This window comes from Papio anubis, chromosome 7 (genome assembly GCF_008728515.1).
Source record: "Papio anubis isolate 15944 chromosome 7, Panubis1.0, whole genome shotgun sequence".
Taxonomy (NCBI): domain Eukaryota; kingdom Metazoa; phylum Chordata; class Mammalia; order Primates; family Cercopithecidae; genus Papio; species Papio anubis.
In genome coordinates, this window is record NC_044982.1 from 105,190,775 (window position 1) to 105,205,746 (window position 14,972).

The window sequence follows — 14,972 nt, forward strand, 5'->3', positions numbered from 1 at the left end:
ACTACTGTATTACGGTAGTATATTTATTCACTATTATTTCTTTCTTTTTTTCTGAGATGGAGTTTTGCTCTTGTTGCCCAGGGTGGAGTGCAATGGTGTGATCTCAGCTCACTGCAACCTCCATCTCCCGGGTTCAACCGATTTTCCTGCCTCAGCCTTCCAAATCTGGGATTACAGGCATGCTCCACCACACCCGACTAATTTTGTATTTTTAGTAGAGACGCGGTTTTGCCACATTGGTCAGGCTGATGTTGAACTCCTGACTTCAGGTGATCCGCCTGCCTTGGCCTCCCAAAGTGCTGGGATTATAGGCATGAGCCACCGTGCCTGGCCTATTATTTCTATAAATTAAAAAATCATGTTAGTGTTTAATGAGGCACTAAGTAAGGAAAAAATTAGAAGTGACAAAGCAGATAGACTCTTATCCAATTTTAACCACATCCTAAATCAATCATAACCAAGAAGAAAAAAAAAAGAAATTAGAACAAATTCTGAGTCTAATAGATAGATCTGAGCATTCAAATCAGAGTCTTTAGCATTAGGCCACAGTTCTGGCTGACACCCCTAGAGCTTACTTTTCAAACTGAGATTCACATATTCCTTCATTCGACAACACTGATTGAACATTTGTTAATACAATGTGTCAGGCACTATTCCAGAGGAGCTACAGGGAACAAAGAGACAAACATCTCTGTTTTCTTGGAGCATATGTTATAGTGGCAGGGGTGGGGGCTTGGACAATAGAAAGATAAATAAAATATATAGTATGTGTGCTAAAAAAAAAAAAAAGCAGAGAAGGATGGGAAGAATAGGAGGTGGATTTTATTATTACAGATACACAGATCAAGGAAGGCAAAGGGAACAGCTAAGTACAGAACAAAGAAAGTGAAGGAACAACTGATGCAGTTACCTGGAGAAGAAAAGAACAGGTTGAAGAAAGAGCAGTACAAAGTCCCTGAGGTGGGAGAGGAAGAGTGCCTCATAAGTTTGAGAAACAGAAGAGGTCAGTGTGGCCAGAGTGAAATGAGTGACACACTCATTTCTGGACGACCAGTGTGAGAGAGGTTAACAGAATGGGGGCACAGATTATTTAGGGCCTTGAGGGCCACTATAAAGGCTTTGAGTGAGATGGGAAGCCATTAAAGGTTTTGAGAAGAGACGTGGCAATTTATGTTTTAATAGGATAACTTTGGCTGCTGTACTGAAAACAGACTGAAGACTTAGTTGCTACAGTAGAAGCAGGGAGACTAATTAGAAGGCTTCTGAAGTAATGATAGTGACTTGAACCAGGGTGTAAACAGTACTGTTGGTAAGAAGTGGTCAGATCCTGAATTCATTCTCAAGAAAGAGCATCAAGATTTGTTGATGGGCTGGATATGGCATATGTGAGAAAGGGTGGAGGAGTTGAGGATAGCTCCAAGGTTTTTTTGCTTTTGTTTTTTTTTTTTTTTTTTGAGACACAGTCTCACTTTGTCGCCAGGCTGGAGTGCAGTGGCGCGATCTCGGCTCACTGCAACCTTGGACTCCCTGGTTCAAGCGATTCTTCTGCCTCAGCCTCCAGAGTAGCTGGGATTACAGGCATGTGTCACCATGCCCAGCTAAGTTTTGTATTTTTAGTAGAGACAGGGTTTCACCATGTTGGCCAGGATGGTTTTGATCTCCTGACCTCATGATCCGCCCACCTCGGCCTCCCAACGTGCTGGCATTACAGCCGTGAGCCACCGCGCCCAGCCATCTCCAAGGTTTTAGACTGAGAAATAAGACGGAGTTGGTATTTACCAAAATTGAAATATTTTGGGGGGGAACAATATTTGGGGGCAAAAAACTCAGTTTTGAATTTAAAATCCAAAATTTAAAATCCAGTTAAGACATCCAAGTGAAGATGTCAGGCAGTTGGAGAGAGGACTCTGGAGTAGAGGGGAAAGGTGTAAGCCAGAGATGTAAATTTGGAAATTATCAGTAAAGAGAAGATACTGAAAACTTTCAGACGAGAGGTTAACAGTTTACTACTGATCTCTGTAAATTCCATTTTCTGCCTGGGTCTCAGTGTTGATCCCTCGCATTGTCCAGCTGATCAAAAACTTCAAGTTCATTAAAACACCTGGGTAAGCTTGCTGACCCCAGAGCGGTTTAAGAAGCACCAAACTTTTCCTTAGTATTCACCTTTCATTGCTCAGTCAGCATGATTCCACCTCATTGAACCCAGAAATAATTTGTTACATTACTGGACATCTTAATAAAAAAAAGTCAAAGTCTTGCCTGATAAACTGAACACAATAAATGGACTTTGTGTATGGCAACTTCACTTTTAGAGGAATTTGTCATGAATTATTAGACACTAGCTTTTGACCTTCCCCAGTCTTTGACACTATGCTTAAGAAATAACTGTGGGCTAAGGTGCCTGGTATTCACATCAGCTACTTGAGGCTAACCAGAGCTTGCCGATACTTATTTTTTTGGGCAGGGGGGAAAGGGTCTCTCACTGTAGCTTTGGCTTCCAGGCTCAAGTGATCCTCCCACCTCAGCCTCTTAAGTAGCTAGGACTACAGCCACCACGCCTGGCTAATGTTATTTTTTGTAGAGACAGGATCTCACTATATTGCTCAGGCTAGTCTCGAACTCCTGAGCTAAAGTCATCCTCCCGCCTTGGCCTCCCAAAGTGCTGGTATTAGACGCATGAACCACTGCACTCAGCTGCCTATACTGTAATAATGCCACAAGAGTCAGGGCTAATGGTCATTATTTTTTGACGACAGAGTTAACAATTTTTGCCTTCTTTATTTTTATCTTGTCCCACTTTTGGATACCACTTTTGTATGTACGAGATGGATGTCTTCATGCTACAGAGAACAGAAAGCATTCTTTTTATGAATAAATGATAGATTTTTACTAGCATTCCGCAGAAATGACTTTAACTGACAACTGGTCATATTAGCTACTGCTGGCAAGAGGGAGCCTGAATGAACTATTCTAAAACAAGTTGTAATTTTTTGATAAACAACCCTGTTTTTTCTGGATTACAGATGATTGTATAAATCAAATCCTCTCTCAATTGGTTAACTGCATATGTTTTAAAATTTTTTAAGCGTAGAAAAGAAAATACATTTTTTCAAAGCTAAATGCACTGAGGATGACATATTTTTCCATGTTAAGGATTCCTTGAAAATTGTCTAGACTAAAACTACTGGGTTTATGTTACACGAAGCAGAAGAACTTGGGGTTCCAGTCACCTATGTCAGAATAAGAACAGATTCAAAATCATGTTCTGAGGAAAATTCTGGTCCTGCCTAGGGTACTCCTGTAGCTGAACCAAACATAGCCTTCTTGTTAAGCTCACACCACTTTTCACATATCTCCCCTGCATCATTTAACTAATTTTAATTTAATCAACAGCTATTTTTTAAACACCTACTATGGGCCAGGCACTGTGTTAAGCACTGTGTAAGTAAGAGTAAGAAACACTGACATAATTTCTGCCTTTGGAGAGGGTGAACATTCATACTTGCTATGGCAAGTATAATCTCAGGTTTACGGACACCCAATACTTAGTAACTAAGTTCAACAGAACCAATGTTATGACAGGTTTTTTGAAGTTCATTCTCCCCCAGGTATTTTTAAATCTGCCTCTGGATGATCAAACCAGCAAAAAATCACATATGGACTACAGTACAACCAGATCACTTGGAGATGGGTTCTAAAAAAATCAAACCAATGGTACAAAAACAAAATGGGGAGGGGGAAATAAGGAAAATGCAAAAATATGCATCATAGAGCCCTATGCATTTATTATAGGTAAAACTTATTTCTAAGCTTTCTAGAAACCTCTCTAAGGAGGAAAACATGATCAGTTGCATAGTCCATAATGTCTATTACATAAAAATAATATAAAAGTAAATAAAACTTCCTGAAAGAAACTACAATTATTTCTCACATGAAAAAAAATTTGTCTTGAGAGGCTTCTCCTGACTCTTTCAAGATAAGAATGAGGAAGATGTTGGGTGGCAGAGACAACAAGCTAAGAAAGCTCATGCTAGGCTCTACTAACATTCAGATGAACATAAGTGATGACCCTGAATTTGAAGACTTTAAAATTTTGTGACAGTTTTTAGCTTTTCTCCACATTTCCAATTTCTGTTCCATTTGTTTTCTTGTTTTAAATAACCATATCCATTCCCAGTGTGTCAAAGATTGCCAACTATTCCACAGTATTCATGCTCTTCTTTTTTCCTATACTGGATAAAGCAGGGTACAGAGTTGCCCAGCTAGAGACTATTTCTCAGCTTTCCTTGTAGCTAGATGTGGCCACATGACCAAGTTCTTGTCACTAGAATGAATGCAAGCGTAAATGATATACAGTAAGTCCACACCTAACGTTGATAGGTTTTTGGAAACTGTGACAACACTGAACAAAAAGATGTTAGTTGACAGCCTGCTGTCTGATGTTTCCTTTAAAGTTGCAGTTTCCAGGAATCTATCCACTTAAGTGAAGACCTACTGTACGTAACTTCCTTGTCATTTTCTTACAAGGAACTACTTGTTCTTCACCTCTTCTCTTTCCTCCTTCCCACTGCCTGCAAGATGCACATGTGTTGCTGAGTCAGTTTTTTTTTGTTTGTTTGTTTGTTTTAGCACTCAATGACATGACAGGAAAACAGAAGCAGCTCGGGTCCCTAGAGCAAAGTAGTCTACCTACCCCAATCTACCTGCCTACCTCTGAATTATTTCAAAAGAAAGAAATAAACTTCTATATTATTTGAGACATTGTATTTCTAGGTTCCTTTATTACATCAGTGTAGTCTGTACACCAACAAATACAGTCAGAAAACCTAAAAAAGGTGGTATATTTCCTTGAGGGCCCAACAAGGTGAAAGAGCCTGAGAGAACATAACCTTTGTTCTCTGAAACATGAATGGAAAAAATTTCTCTGGAAGGGAAATATATAAGAGCAACACAAGAAATTACTGGGAGTGGTATAGAAACCATTCTAGGACTTAAAAGTGTCCTAGAGGAGACTTCTGGGTGATGACCAACATTTAAGCAGAAACACAAATGATACTCAAAAGCAAAGATATGGTTTTAGTCATAAAGACTTCTATCACGAAAACTATTTACATTAAGAAAAATACATTGTTAAGTTTGGTAATTTTATATAATTGATTATAATGATTTTAACAAGATGTAAGATGTCAGAGATCATCCATAACAATGTAGCATAGCAGAGTCAAGTTAGAGCTGTTGGAACTATTTTTGCTAACTTACGTTTCATGGGTGCCAAAAAAGAAGATAGGATACTTGTTTGCTGGAGGCTTCACAGCTCCCTCTGGGAGTTCATCAATCTATGAAAGACAAATTTAGTTACTGAGTGAGTGGTTACCATAAATACAATGTAAGCATTGTTCTGATAATTTACTGCTAATTTCAAAATAAAATCAATCAAAACTCAAATAGTTTTTTAGAACTTTAGAAAATGATTCTAAAGTTCCTATTTGGCCCACCACATGGAAGTCAACTCTAGGAATGGATTGCAACCATTATAATAATTTACAAGCAGGAACGAAAACTACTCATTTCCTTTGACTCAACAGAATCACTCCGGGGAATCTGTCCTAGTGAAAAACTAGAGTAACAACAACAAAAAGAACATCAAAAGATGTACTTCTTTTGAGTAATGGTGAATACATATACATCCCTAGAAACGTAAATAATGCATAACAGAATTATAAAAATTTAACTTGACTATTATGCAGTCATTAAAAGACATCATCTCTTGCCTGGACTACAAGTCTCTCCTCCCACCTATTTAAAGTGGAATTCCCTTTGAAAATGCACATCTGATTATGTCACTTCCTTACTTCAAATCTGTCTATAGCTTCTCATTGCTTACAGCATTCCTAGCTGTACATCTGACTTACTTATGGAGCTTTAAAAAAATAAAGATATAGCCAGGCGTGGTGGCTCACGCCTGTAATCCCAGCACTTTGGGGGGACTGAGGTAGGCGGATCACGAGGTCAGGAGATCGAGACCATTCTGGCTAACACAGCGAAACCCGATCTCTACTAAAAATACAAAAAATTAGCCAGGCGTGGTGGCGAGTGCCTGTAGTCCCAGCTACTTGAAAGGCTGAGACAGGAGAATGGTGTGAACCCGGGAGGTGGAGCCTGCAGTGAGCCGAGATCGTGCCACTGCACTCCAGCCTGGGCAACAGAGTGAGACTCCATCTCAATAAATAAATAAATAAATAAATAAATAAATAAAGATATTTCAGCCCTTCCTCAGATATACCAATTCTTATTTATAGCTGAGGTTGAGAATCTCTGATAGGATAAAGTCAAAATTCCTCAGAATAGTATATAATTACACATACATTATTCCTTAGAATGTTTCAAGAAACAGTTTTGATCAGTCTAAACTCCTGTCACTTTTCTCTCCTCATGCCATGATTCGGCAGTGTGAAACTGCATGGAGTTGTTTATAAGCATGGTATTTTCTTTCATGTAGCCTTCTCTGATGGTTGAACTTCTCATCTTTCAGACATATAATGTTCAATTACAAAAGTGAGTATTTACAAGAAGAAAATAAACCACAAAAAAACTGCCAGAACTTTTCTTCTGAGATGTCATCAGGCAAGTTTCCAGAAATGCTTACACAGAAATGCTTTCTGGTTTATACCCCAGCTTCCCCTCTCTACCTCAATCATGACAACTCCCAGCATTCACAGGCATCTAGCAACTGGGGAACCCTGAAATTTAAGTTTCATTAGCTTCATGGTAAATCCATCTCTGCATGTCACTCTCTCGAAGCAGGATCTATGTACAAGTCCTGGGTACAACTCTGTCACTTATTGGCTGTGTGATTTTGGGCCAGTCACTCAACTGCAGTTTCTTTATATCTTCACATGTAACTACTGCCACTCATCATATAGGGTTGCTGTGAGCAAATGAATGGTGGTTTAGAATCTCTAGCACATACTAGCTGCTTAATAAATGACAGGTAGTTGTTAACTGTTAATATTAGCTATCAGAGCCCCTAGAGAAAGAGCAGCTCTCCCCATGTGGCTTACAAAACCTTCCACTGCCCGCCTCTAATCGACTGACTTCTCTGACTTTCCCCCATTGTTCCTGTCTGCCCTGTGAAGCCACATGACATGTCTGTGTGCAGACACATTTTAAAAGTCACTTCTTTTGGGAAGCCTTATCACACTGCCCATTGTGGAACTTACTGTTTCACTGCCGTAACTGCTGAATTCTGTATATGCTTCTATTGTTGAACTTTTTACCTAGTGCTACTCTATTTCCAATTTATTCTTCTTTACTAGACTATGAAATTCTTGAATGTGGGAGCCATGTCTTATTAAAAAGTCTGTCCCTACTATGTAGCACAATATCTGGCACATAGTGATTTTTAATCATACTGGCCGGGCGCAGTGGCTCAAGCCTGTAATCCCAGCACTTTGGGAGGCCAAGACGGGCAGATCACAAGGTCAGGAGATCGAGACCATCCTGGCTAACAAGGTGAAACCCTGTCTCTACTAAAAAATACAAAAAACTAGCCGGGCGAGGTGGCAGGCGCCTGTAGTCCCAGCTACTCGGGAGGCTGAGGCAGGAGAATGGTGTAAACCCGGGAGGCGGAGCTTGCAGTGAGCTGAGATCTGGCCACTGCACTCCAGCCTGGGCGACAGAGCGAGACTCTGTCTCAAAAAAAAAAAATCATACCAACCATACTCTCGGGCCACAGTGGAATAAAAACAGAAATCAATACCAAGAAGATCTCTCAAAACCGCAAAATTACATGGAAATTAAACAACTTGCTTCTGAATGACTTTTAGGTAAACAATGAAATCAAGGCAGAAATAAAATAATTCTTTGAAATAAATAAAAACTGATGTAACATACCAAAATCTCAGGGATGATGCAAAAGCAGTGTTAAGAGGAAAGTTCATAGTGCAAAACACTAACCTCAAAATACTAGAAAGATCTCAAAATAATGATCTAATACCTTCCCCAGAGGAACTAGAAAAACAAGAACAAACCAACCCCAAAGCTAAAATAAGAAAAGAAATAACAAAATCAGAGTGGAACTGAACGAAATTGGTTCCAAAAATCCATGCAAGGATCAATGAAACCAAAAGATGGTTCTTTGAAAGGATAAACAAGATCCACAGATTGTTAACAAGATTAACAAAGAAAAGAGAAGAGCCAAATAAGCACAATCAGAAGTGAATTAAGGTGACATTATAACCAATTCCACAGAAATGCAAAAGATCCTCAGACTGTTACGAGCACCTCTATGCACACAAACAAGAAAATCTAGAAGAAACAGGTACATTCCTGGAAAGATTCAATCAGGAAGAAATTGAAACACTGAACAGACCAATACTGAATCCTTAAGTTGAATCAGCAATAAAAAACTTACCCCAAAAAAGTCTCAGACCAGATGGATTCACAGTCAAATTCTACCAGATGTACAAAGAACTGTACCAATTCTATTGAAACTAATCACAGAAATTGAGGAGGAATGCCTCCCCAACTCATTGTACAAAGCCAGCATCATCCTAATACCAAAACCTGGCAAAGACACAACAAAAGGAAAAAACTACAGGCCAATATCCCTGATGAAAACAGATGCAAAAATCCTCAACAAAATACTAGCAAACCGAATTCAACAGCACATCAAAAAGTTAATCCACCACGATCAAGCAGGTTTCATTTCTGGGATGCAAGGTTGGTTCAACATATAGAAATCAATAAATGTGATTCACCACATAAACAGAACTAAAAACAAAAGCCACATGATCAAGTCAAAAGACTCAAAAAACACTTCTGATAAAATCCCTTCATGATCAAAACCCTCATGAAGCTAGGTACTGAAGGAACATACTTCAAAATAAGAGCCATATATGATAAACCCACAGCCAATATCATACCAAACAGGTAAAAACTGGAAGCATGCCCCTCAAGAATTGAACAAGACAAAGATGTCCACCTTCACCACTCCTATTCAACATAGTACTGGAATGCTAGACAGAGCAATCAGGCAAGGAAAGAAATTAAATAAGGCAAATAAGAAAAGAAGAAGTCAAAATTATCTCTCTTCACTGACAACAGAGTCTGTATCTTAAAAATCCTAGGCCAGGCTCACACCTGTAATCCCAGCACTTTGGGAGGCCGAGGCGGGAATGTAACTTGAGATCAGGAGTTAGAGACCAGTCTGGTCAACATGCTCAAACCCTGTCTCTACTAAAAATACCAAATTTAGCTGGGAGTGGTGGCACATGCCTGTAATCCCAGCTATTTGGGAGGCTGAGACACGAGAATCGCTTGAGCCCGGGAGGCGAGGTTGCAGTGAGCCGAGATTGCACCACTGCACTCCAACCTGGGCGACAGAGCAAGAGTCCATCTCAAAACAAACAAACAAACAAAAATCCCCAAAGACTATCAAAAGGCTCCTGGTAATTGATAAGTGACTTCAGTAAAGTTTCTGGATACAAAATCAACGTACAAAAATCAGTAGAACTTCTATATACCAATAACATTCAAGCTGAGAGCCAAATCAAGAATGCAATCCTGTTTACAACAGCTGCACAAAAAATAAAACACCTAGGAATACATCTAACCAAGGAGGTGAAAGATCTCTACCAGGAGAACTACAAACACTGCTAAAAGAAATCACAGATGACACAAACAAATGGAAAAATATTCCATGTTTCTGCACTGGAATAATCAATATTGTTCAAATGGCCAGACTGCCCAAAGCAATCTAAAGATTCAATGCTGTTCCTATCAAACTACCAAGATAATTTTTCACAGAACTAGAAAAAACTACTCTAAAATTCATATGGAACCAAAAAAGCCACAGCAATCCTCAGCAAAAAGAACAAAGCTGCGGGCATCTCATTACCTGACTTCAAACTATACTATAAGGCGACATTAACCAAAACAGCATGGTACTGGTACAAAAACAGACACATGGACCAATAGAATAGAAAAGAGAACCCAGAAATAGCCATATGCCTACAGCCATCTGATCTTTGACAAAGTGGACAAAAATAAGCAATGGAGAAAGAACTCCCTATCTGATACGTGGTGCTGGGATAGCTGGCTAGCCAAATGCAGAAGAATGAAACTGGACCTGTAACTTTCACCATATATCTCAAGATGAATTAAAGTTCTACATGTAAGACCTCAAACTATAAGAATCCTAGAAGGAAACCTAAGAAACACCATTTTGGACATAGGCCTTGGGAAAGAATTTATGACTAAGTCCTTAAAAGCAATTGCAGTACAAACAAAAATTGACCAGTGGACCTAATTAAACTAAAGAGCTGCACAGCAAAAGAAACTATCAACAGAGCAAATGGACAACCTACAGAATGTGAGAATATATCTGCAAACTATGCATCTAACAAAGCTGTAATATCCAGAATCTATAAGGAAATTAAACAATTCAACAAGCAAAAAACCAAATAATCTCATTAAAAATGGGCAAAATACATGAAGAAACACTTCTCAAAAGAAGACTTACAAGTCAAGAAACATGAAAAAACTCAACGTCATTAATCAACATAGAAATGCAAATCAAAACCACAACGAGAAACTATCTCACACCAGTCATAATGGCTACCATTTTTTTTTTTAAAATTATACTTTAACTTCTAGGGTACATGTGCAGAACGTGCATGTATACGTATACATGTGCCATGTTGGTGTGCTGCACCCATTGACTTGTCATTTACATTAGGTATATCTTCTAATGCTATACCTCCCCCTCCCCCCACCCCATAATGGCTACTATTAAAAAATTAAAACGAAACGGATGCTGGTGAGGTTGTGTAGAAAACAATGTTTACACACTGTTAGTGGGACTGTACATTAGTTTAGCCACTGTGGAAAGCAGTTTGGAGATTTCTCAAAGAACTTATGAATAGAACTACCATTTGACCCAGCAATCCCATTACTGTGTATATATCCAAAAGAAAACAAATTGTTCTACCAAAAAGATAACCTGCTCCTGCATGTTCATAGCAGCACTATTTATAATAGTAAAGATATGGAATCAACCTAGGTGCCCATCAGTGGTGGAATAAAATGTGGTACATATGCACCAAGGAATACTACATAGTCATACAAAATAACAAAATCATGTCCTCTGCAGCAACATGGATGCAGCTGGAGGCCACTATCTTAAGCAAATTAATGCTGGAACGAAAAACAAAATACTGCATGTTCTTACTTGTAAGTGGGAGCTAAGTAATGAGTATGCATGGATGCAAAGAGAACAGTAGACACTGTGGACTCCAAAAGGGGATGGGAGGGAGGGTGACAAGGGTTGAAAAACTAACCGTTGGATCCCTGGGTAATGGGATCATTCATACCTAATACCTCAGCATAACACAATACACCCAGATAACAAACCTGCACGTTTCCCTGAATCCAAAATAAAAGTTGAATATAAAATTAAAAGAAAAAAAGAACACTGTATGAACATGGTGGTTTCCTCTTTTTAAATATCTCCCCTTTTCTCCTCATCCATGGCAATTTAAATTTATCACCAAAATACTAAAGTAATTCTCTCAAAGGTCACCAGTAACATTCCCCTTCCCAAGAGGGAATCGCTTGAACCCAAGAGGCAGAGGTTGCAGTGAGCTGAGATTGCACCACTGCACTCCAGCCTGGGTGACAGAGTAACAGACTCCATCTCAAAAAAAAAAAAGAAAATAAACTATATTTACTCTTCATCAAGTGGGAAAGGATCTTGCCCTCTCTATGGCTCTGCTATGGCTTGAAGGGCTTCCTTCCAAATTTCAGGTGTTGTTAATGTAATAGTATTAAGAGGTAGGACTTTTCAGAGGTGATTAGGCCTTGAGGGCTCCTCTGTCATGAATGAAATTCAATGCTTATAAATAAAGGAGCTGGACCGAGACAGACAGAAGTTGGTTCTCTCTTGCCCTTTTGCCTTTGGCCATGTAACGATACACCAAGGCCCTCACAAGATGCCAGTGCCTTCCTCTTGGACTTCTCAGCCTCCAGCACTGTGAAGAAATAAATTTCACAATTCATCCTTGAACAACAGGGATTGGGGCACTGACCTCTTGCACAGCTGAAAATCATATGTAACTTTTTACTCCCCTAAAACTTAATTACTAATACCCTACGAAGCCTTACCAATAACATAAACAGTATATTAACACATATTTTATATATGTATTATATATTATTACAGTAAAGTAAGCTAGAGAATAAATGTTACTAAGAAAATCACAGGCCAGGTGTGGTGGCTCACGCCTGTAATCCCAGCACTTTGGGAGGCCGAGGTGGGTGGACCACCTGAGGTCAGGAGCTCAACAACAGCCTGGCCAACATGGTGAAACTCTGTCTCTACTAAAAATACAAATACAAAAACTCACGCCTGTAATCCCAGCTACTCAGAAGGCTGAGGCAGGAGAATCGCTTGAACCCAAGAGGCAGAGGTTGCAGTGAGCTGAGATTGCACCACTGCACTCCAGCCTGGGTGACAGAGTAACAGACTCCATCTCAAAAAAAAAAAAGAAAATAAACTATATTTACTCTTCATCAAGCAGGAAAGGATCATCATAAAGGTATTCATCTTTGTAGTCTTCACAATGAGTAGACTGAGGAGGAGGAGTAAAAGAAGGGGTTGTCTTGCTGTCTCAGGAGTGGCAGAGGTGGAAGAAAATTCACGAAGTGGACCCACTAACTTCAATCCCACGTTGTTCAAGAGTCAACTGTATTGTTTCATATATTTTGTCGTGGCAAAACAAAACAGCCTAAAACAAACCCTTATCATTCTGGACAACTTTCTCCTCTCTTGGTTTCCACAGTACTACAGATGGTTTCTGACTTCCAATGGTTTGACTTAAAATTTTTCAACTTTATAATGTTGCTAAATTCATACACATTTAGTAGAAATCATACTTCAAATACCCTTACGACCATTCTATTTCTTGCTTTCAGCACAGTATTCAATAATTTTTTTTTTTTTTTTTTTTGAGATGGAGTCTCGCTCTGTTGCCCAGGCTGGAGTGCAGTGGCCGGATCTCAGCTCACTGCAAGCTCCGCCTCCCGGGTTTACGCCATTCTCCTGCCTCAGCCTCCTGAGCAGCTGGGACCACAGGCGCCCGCCACCTCGCCCGGCTAGTTTTTGTATTTTTTTTTCAGTAGAGAGGGGGTTTCACCATGTTAGCCAGGATGGTCTCGATCTCCTGACCTCGTGATCCGCCCGTCTCGGCCTCCCAAAGTGCTAAGATTACAGGCTTGAGCCACCGCGCCCGGCCTCAATAAATTACATGAGATACTCAACACTGTTACAGGCTTTGTGTTAGACAATTTTGCCCAGCTGTAGGCTAATGTAAGTGTTCTCAGCACATTTAAGGCAGGCTAGGCTAAGCTAAGAAGTTTGGTAGTTTAGATGTATTAAAAGCATTTTTGACTTAAAATATTTTCAGCTTAAGATGGGTTTATCAGGACATAATCCCTTGTAAGTTGAGGAACATCTGTACTCTTGTCTGGTTCTCTTATTTTCTAACTACTTTTACCAATATGTTTCTCTGGTTTTTCTCCTTCTAAATCTAGTGATTTTGGATGTTTCTCTAGGTTTCATTTCCAGGATCTCATCTACTCTGAAATTATGTTCTCTTTCCAAGAAACCCCATTTACTTAAATGATTTTAACTTTGCCATTATTTTTATGGACTCCCAAATCTACCTCTAGCCTCAAATTTTCCTTTGAACTCTAGGGATGAAATGAGAAACATCTACAAACCATCTCCTTTACACTTACAGTTTAAGCAGTAAGAAAAAGGCTCTGGTATCCATCCTCTTGAGTCTGCAGGCCTTCTTAAGTAACATACGGCAACAGCCTGAGGATTACTGTACCATCCCAAATTCATCTTTGAACCAAATGAACCATCTGTCACAGAGCAAAGATGCTCTGGTGTACTAAGAAAAGATGGACTTTGAGTCTAGAAACTTATTATTAAAGTAAGCCTCCTTTTGATTTAAATTGTGATACTGAAGGTATCACTCAATCTCTTGGGGCCTTGAGTTTCAAATCTGTAAAATTAGATGGCTGGATCAGGTAACCTCTAGATTTCCTTCAAGTCCTGAAATTCCATGGCTTGGCTACAACTGAATTAATTTCATCTGAATCTGTTTTTCTTCCTACTTTAATTATTGTCATGCTCTGATCTTCTGAGTATTTTCTCGAGTTCCACATTCAGCTGTTCCCTGAATCCTGTCAATTTAACTCCTGAAATGTCTCTCAAAGTGAGCACCATTCCCATTACTAAATTTAGTTCTCTATCAAGTTATCTTTTGGCAAGGCTATTGTAACAGTTTTTCAAACTGTCTCCTTGTTCCCAGGATTTCCCATTACCTACTATAAAACTTCTGTAAAAACCTTGTATGTGGGCCGGGCGCGGTGGCTCACGCCTGTAATCCCAGCACTTTGGGAGGCCGAGATGGGCGGATCACGAGGTCAGGAGATCGAGACCATCCTGACTAACACGGTGAAACCCCGTCTCTACTAAAAAAAAATACAAAAATTAGCCGGGCGCAGTGGCGGGCGCCTGTAGTCCCAGCCACACGGGAGGCTGAGGCAGGAGAATGGCGTGAACCCGGGGAGGCGGAGCTTGCAGTGAGTGGAGATCGCGCCACTGCACTCCAGCCTGGGAGACACAGCGAGACTCCGTCTCAAAAAAAAAAAAAAAAAAAAAAAAAAAAACCTTGTATGTGTTACATTGAGTACCACCCTAAAAAAAAAAAACTCAAAATGAATCCGAATATATATAAATTGTAGTAAAAAAATCACATGACATAAAATGTATCAACCATTTTTAAATGTATAGTTTAGTAGTATTAAGTATATTCACATTACTGTGAAACAGATCTCCAGAAAATGATTACGTTTTAAATGGCCAAAAATAAAACGTAAATGTACATGGTTATGTGATAGGC

General features: G+C 39.5%; 1 protein-coding gene across 1 annotated transcript in view; it reads right to left on the reverse strand.

Moving 5' to 3' along the window:
• Positions 1-14,972, reverse strand: part of HDGFL3 (HDGF like 3) — a 76,805-nt gene that overhangs the window by 21,317 nt on the left and 40,516 nt on the right. Inside the window, exon 2 of the mRNA XM_003901316.5 lies at positions 5,260-5,336. Coding sequence (XP_003901365.1) covers positions 5,260-5,336 — 77 coding nt within the window. The remainder of the gene's footprint in view (positions 1-5,259; positions 5,337-14,972) is intronic.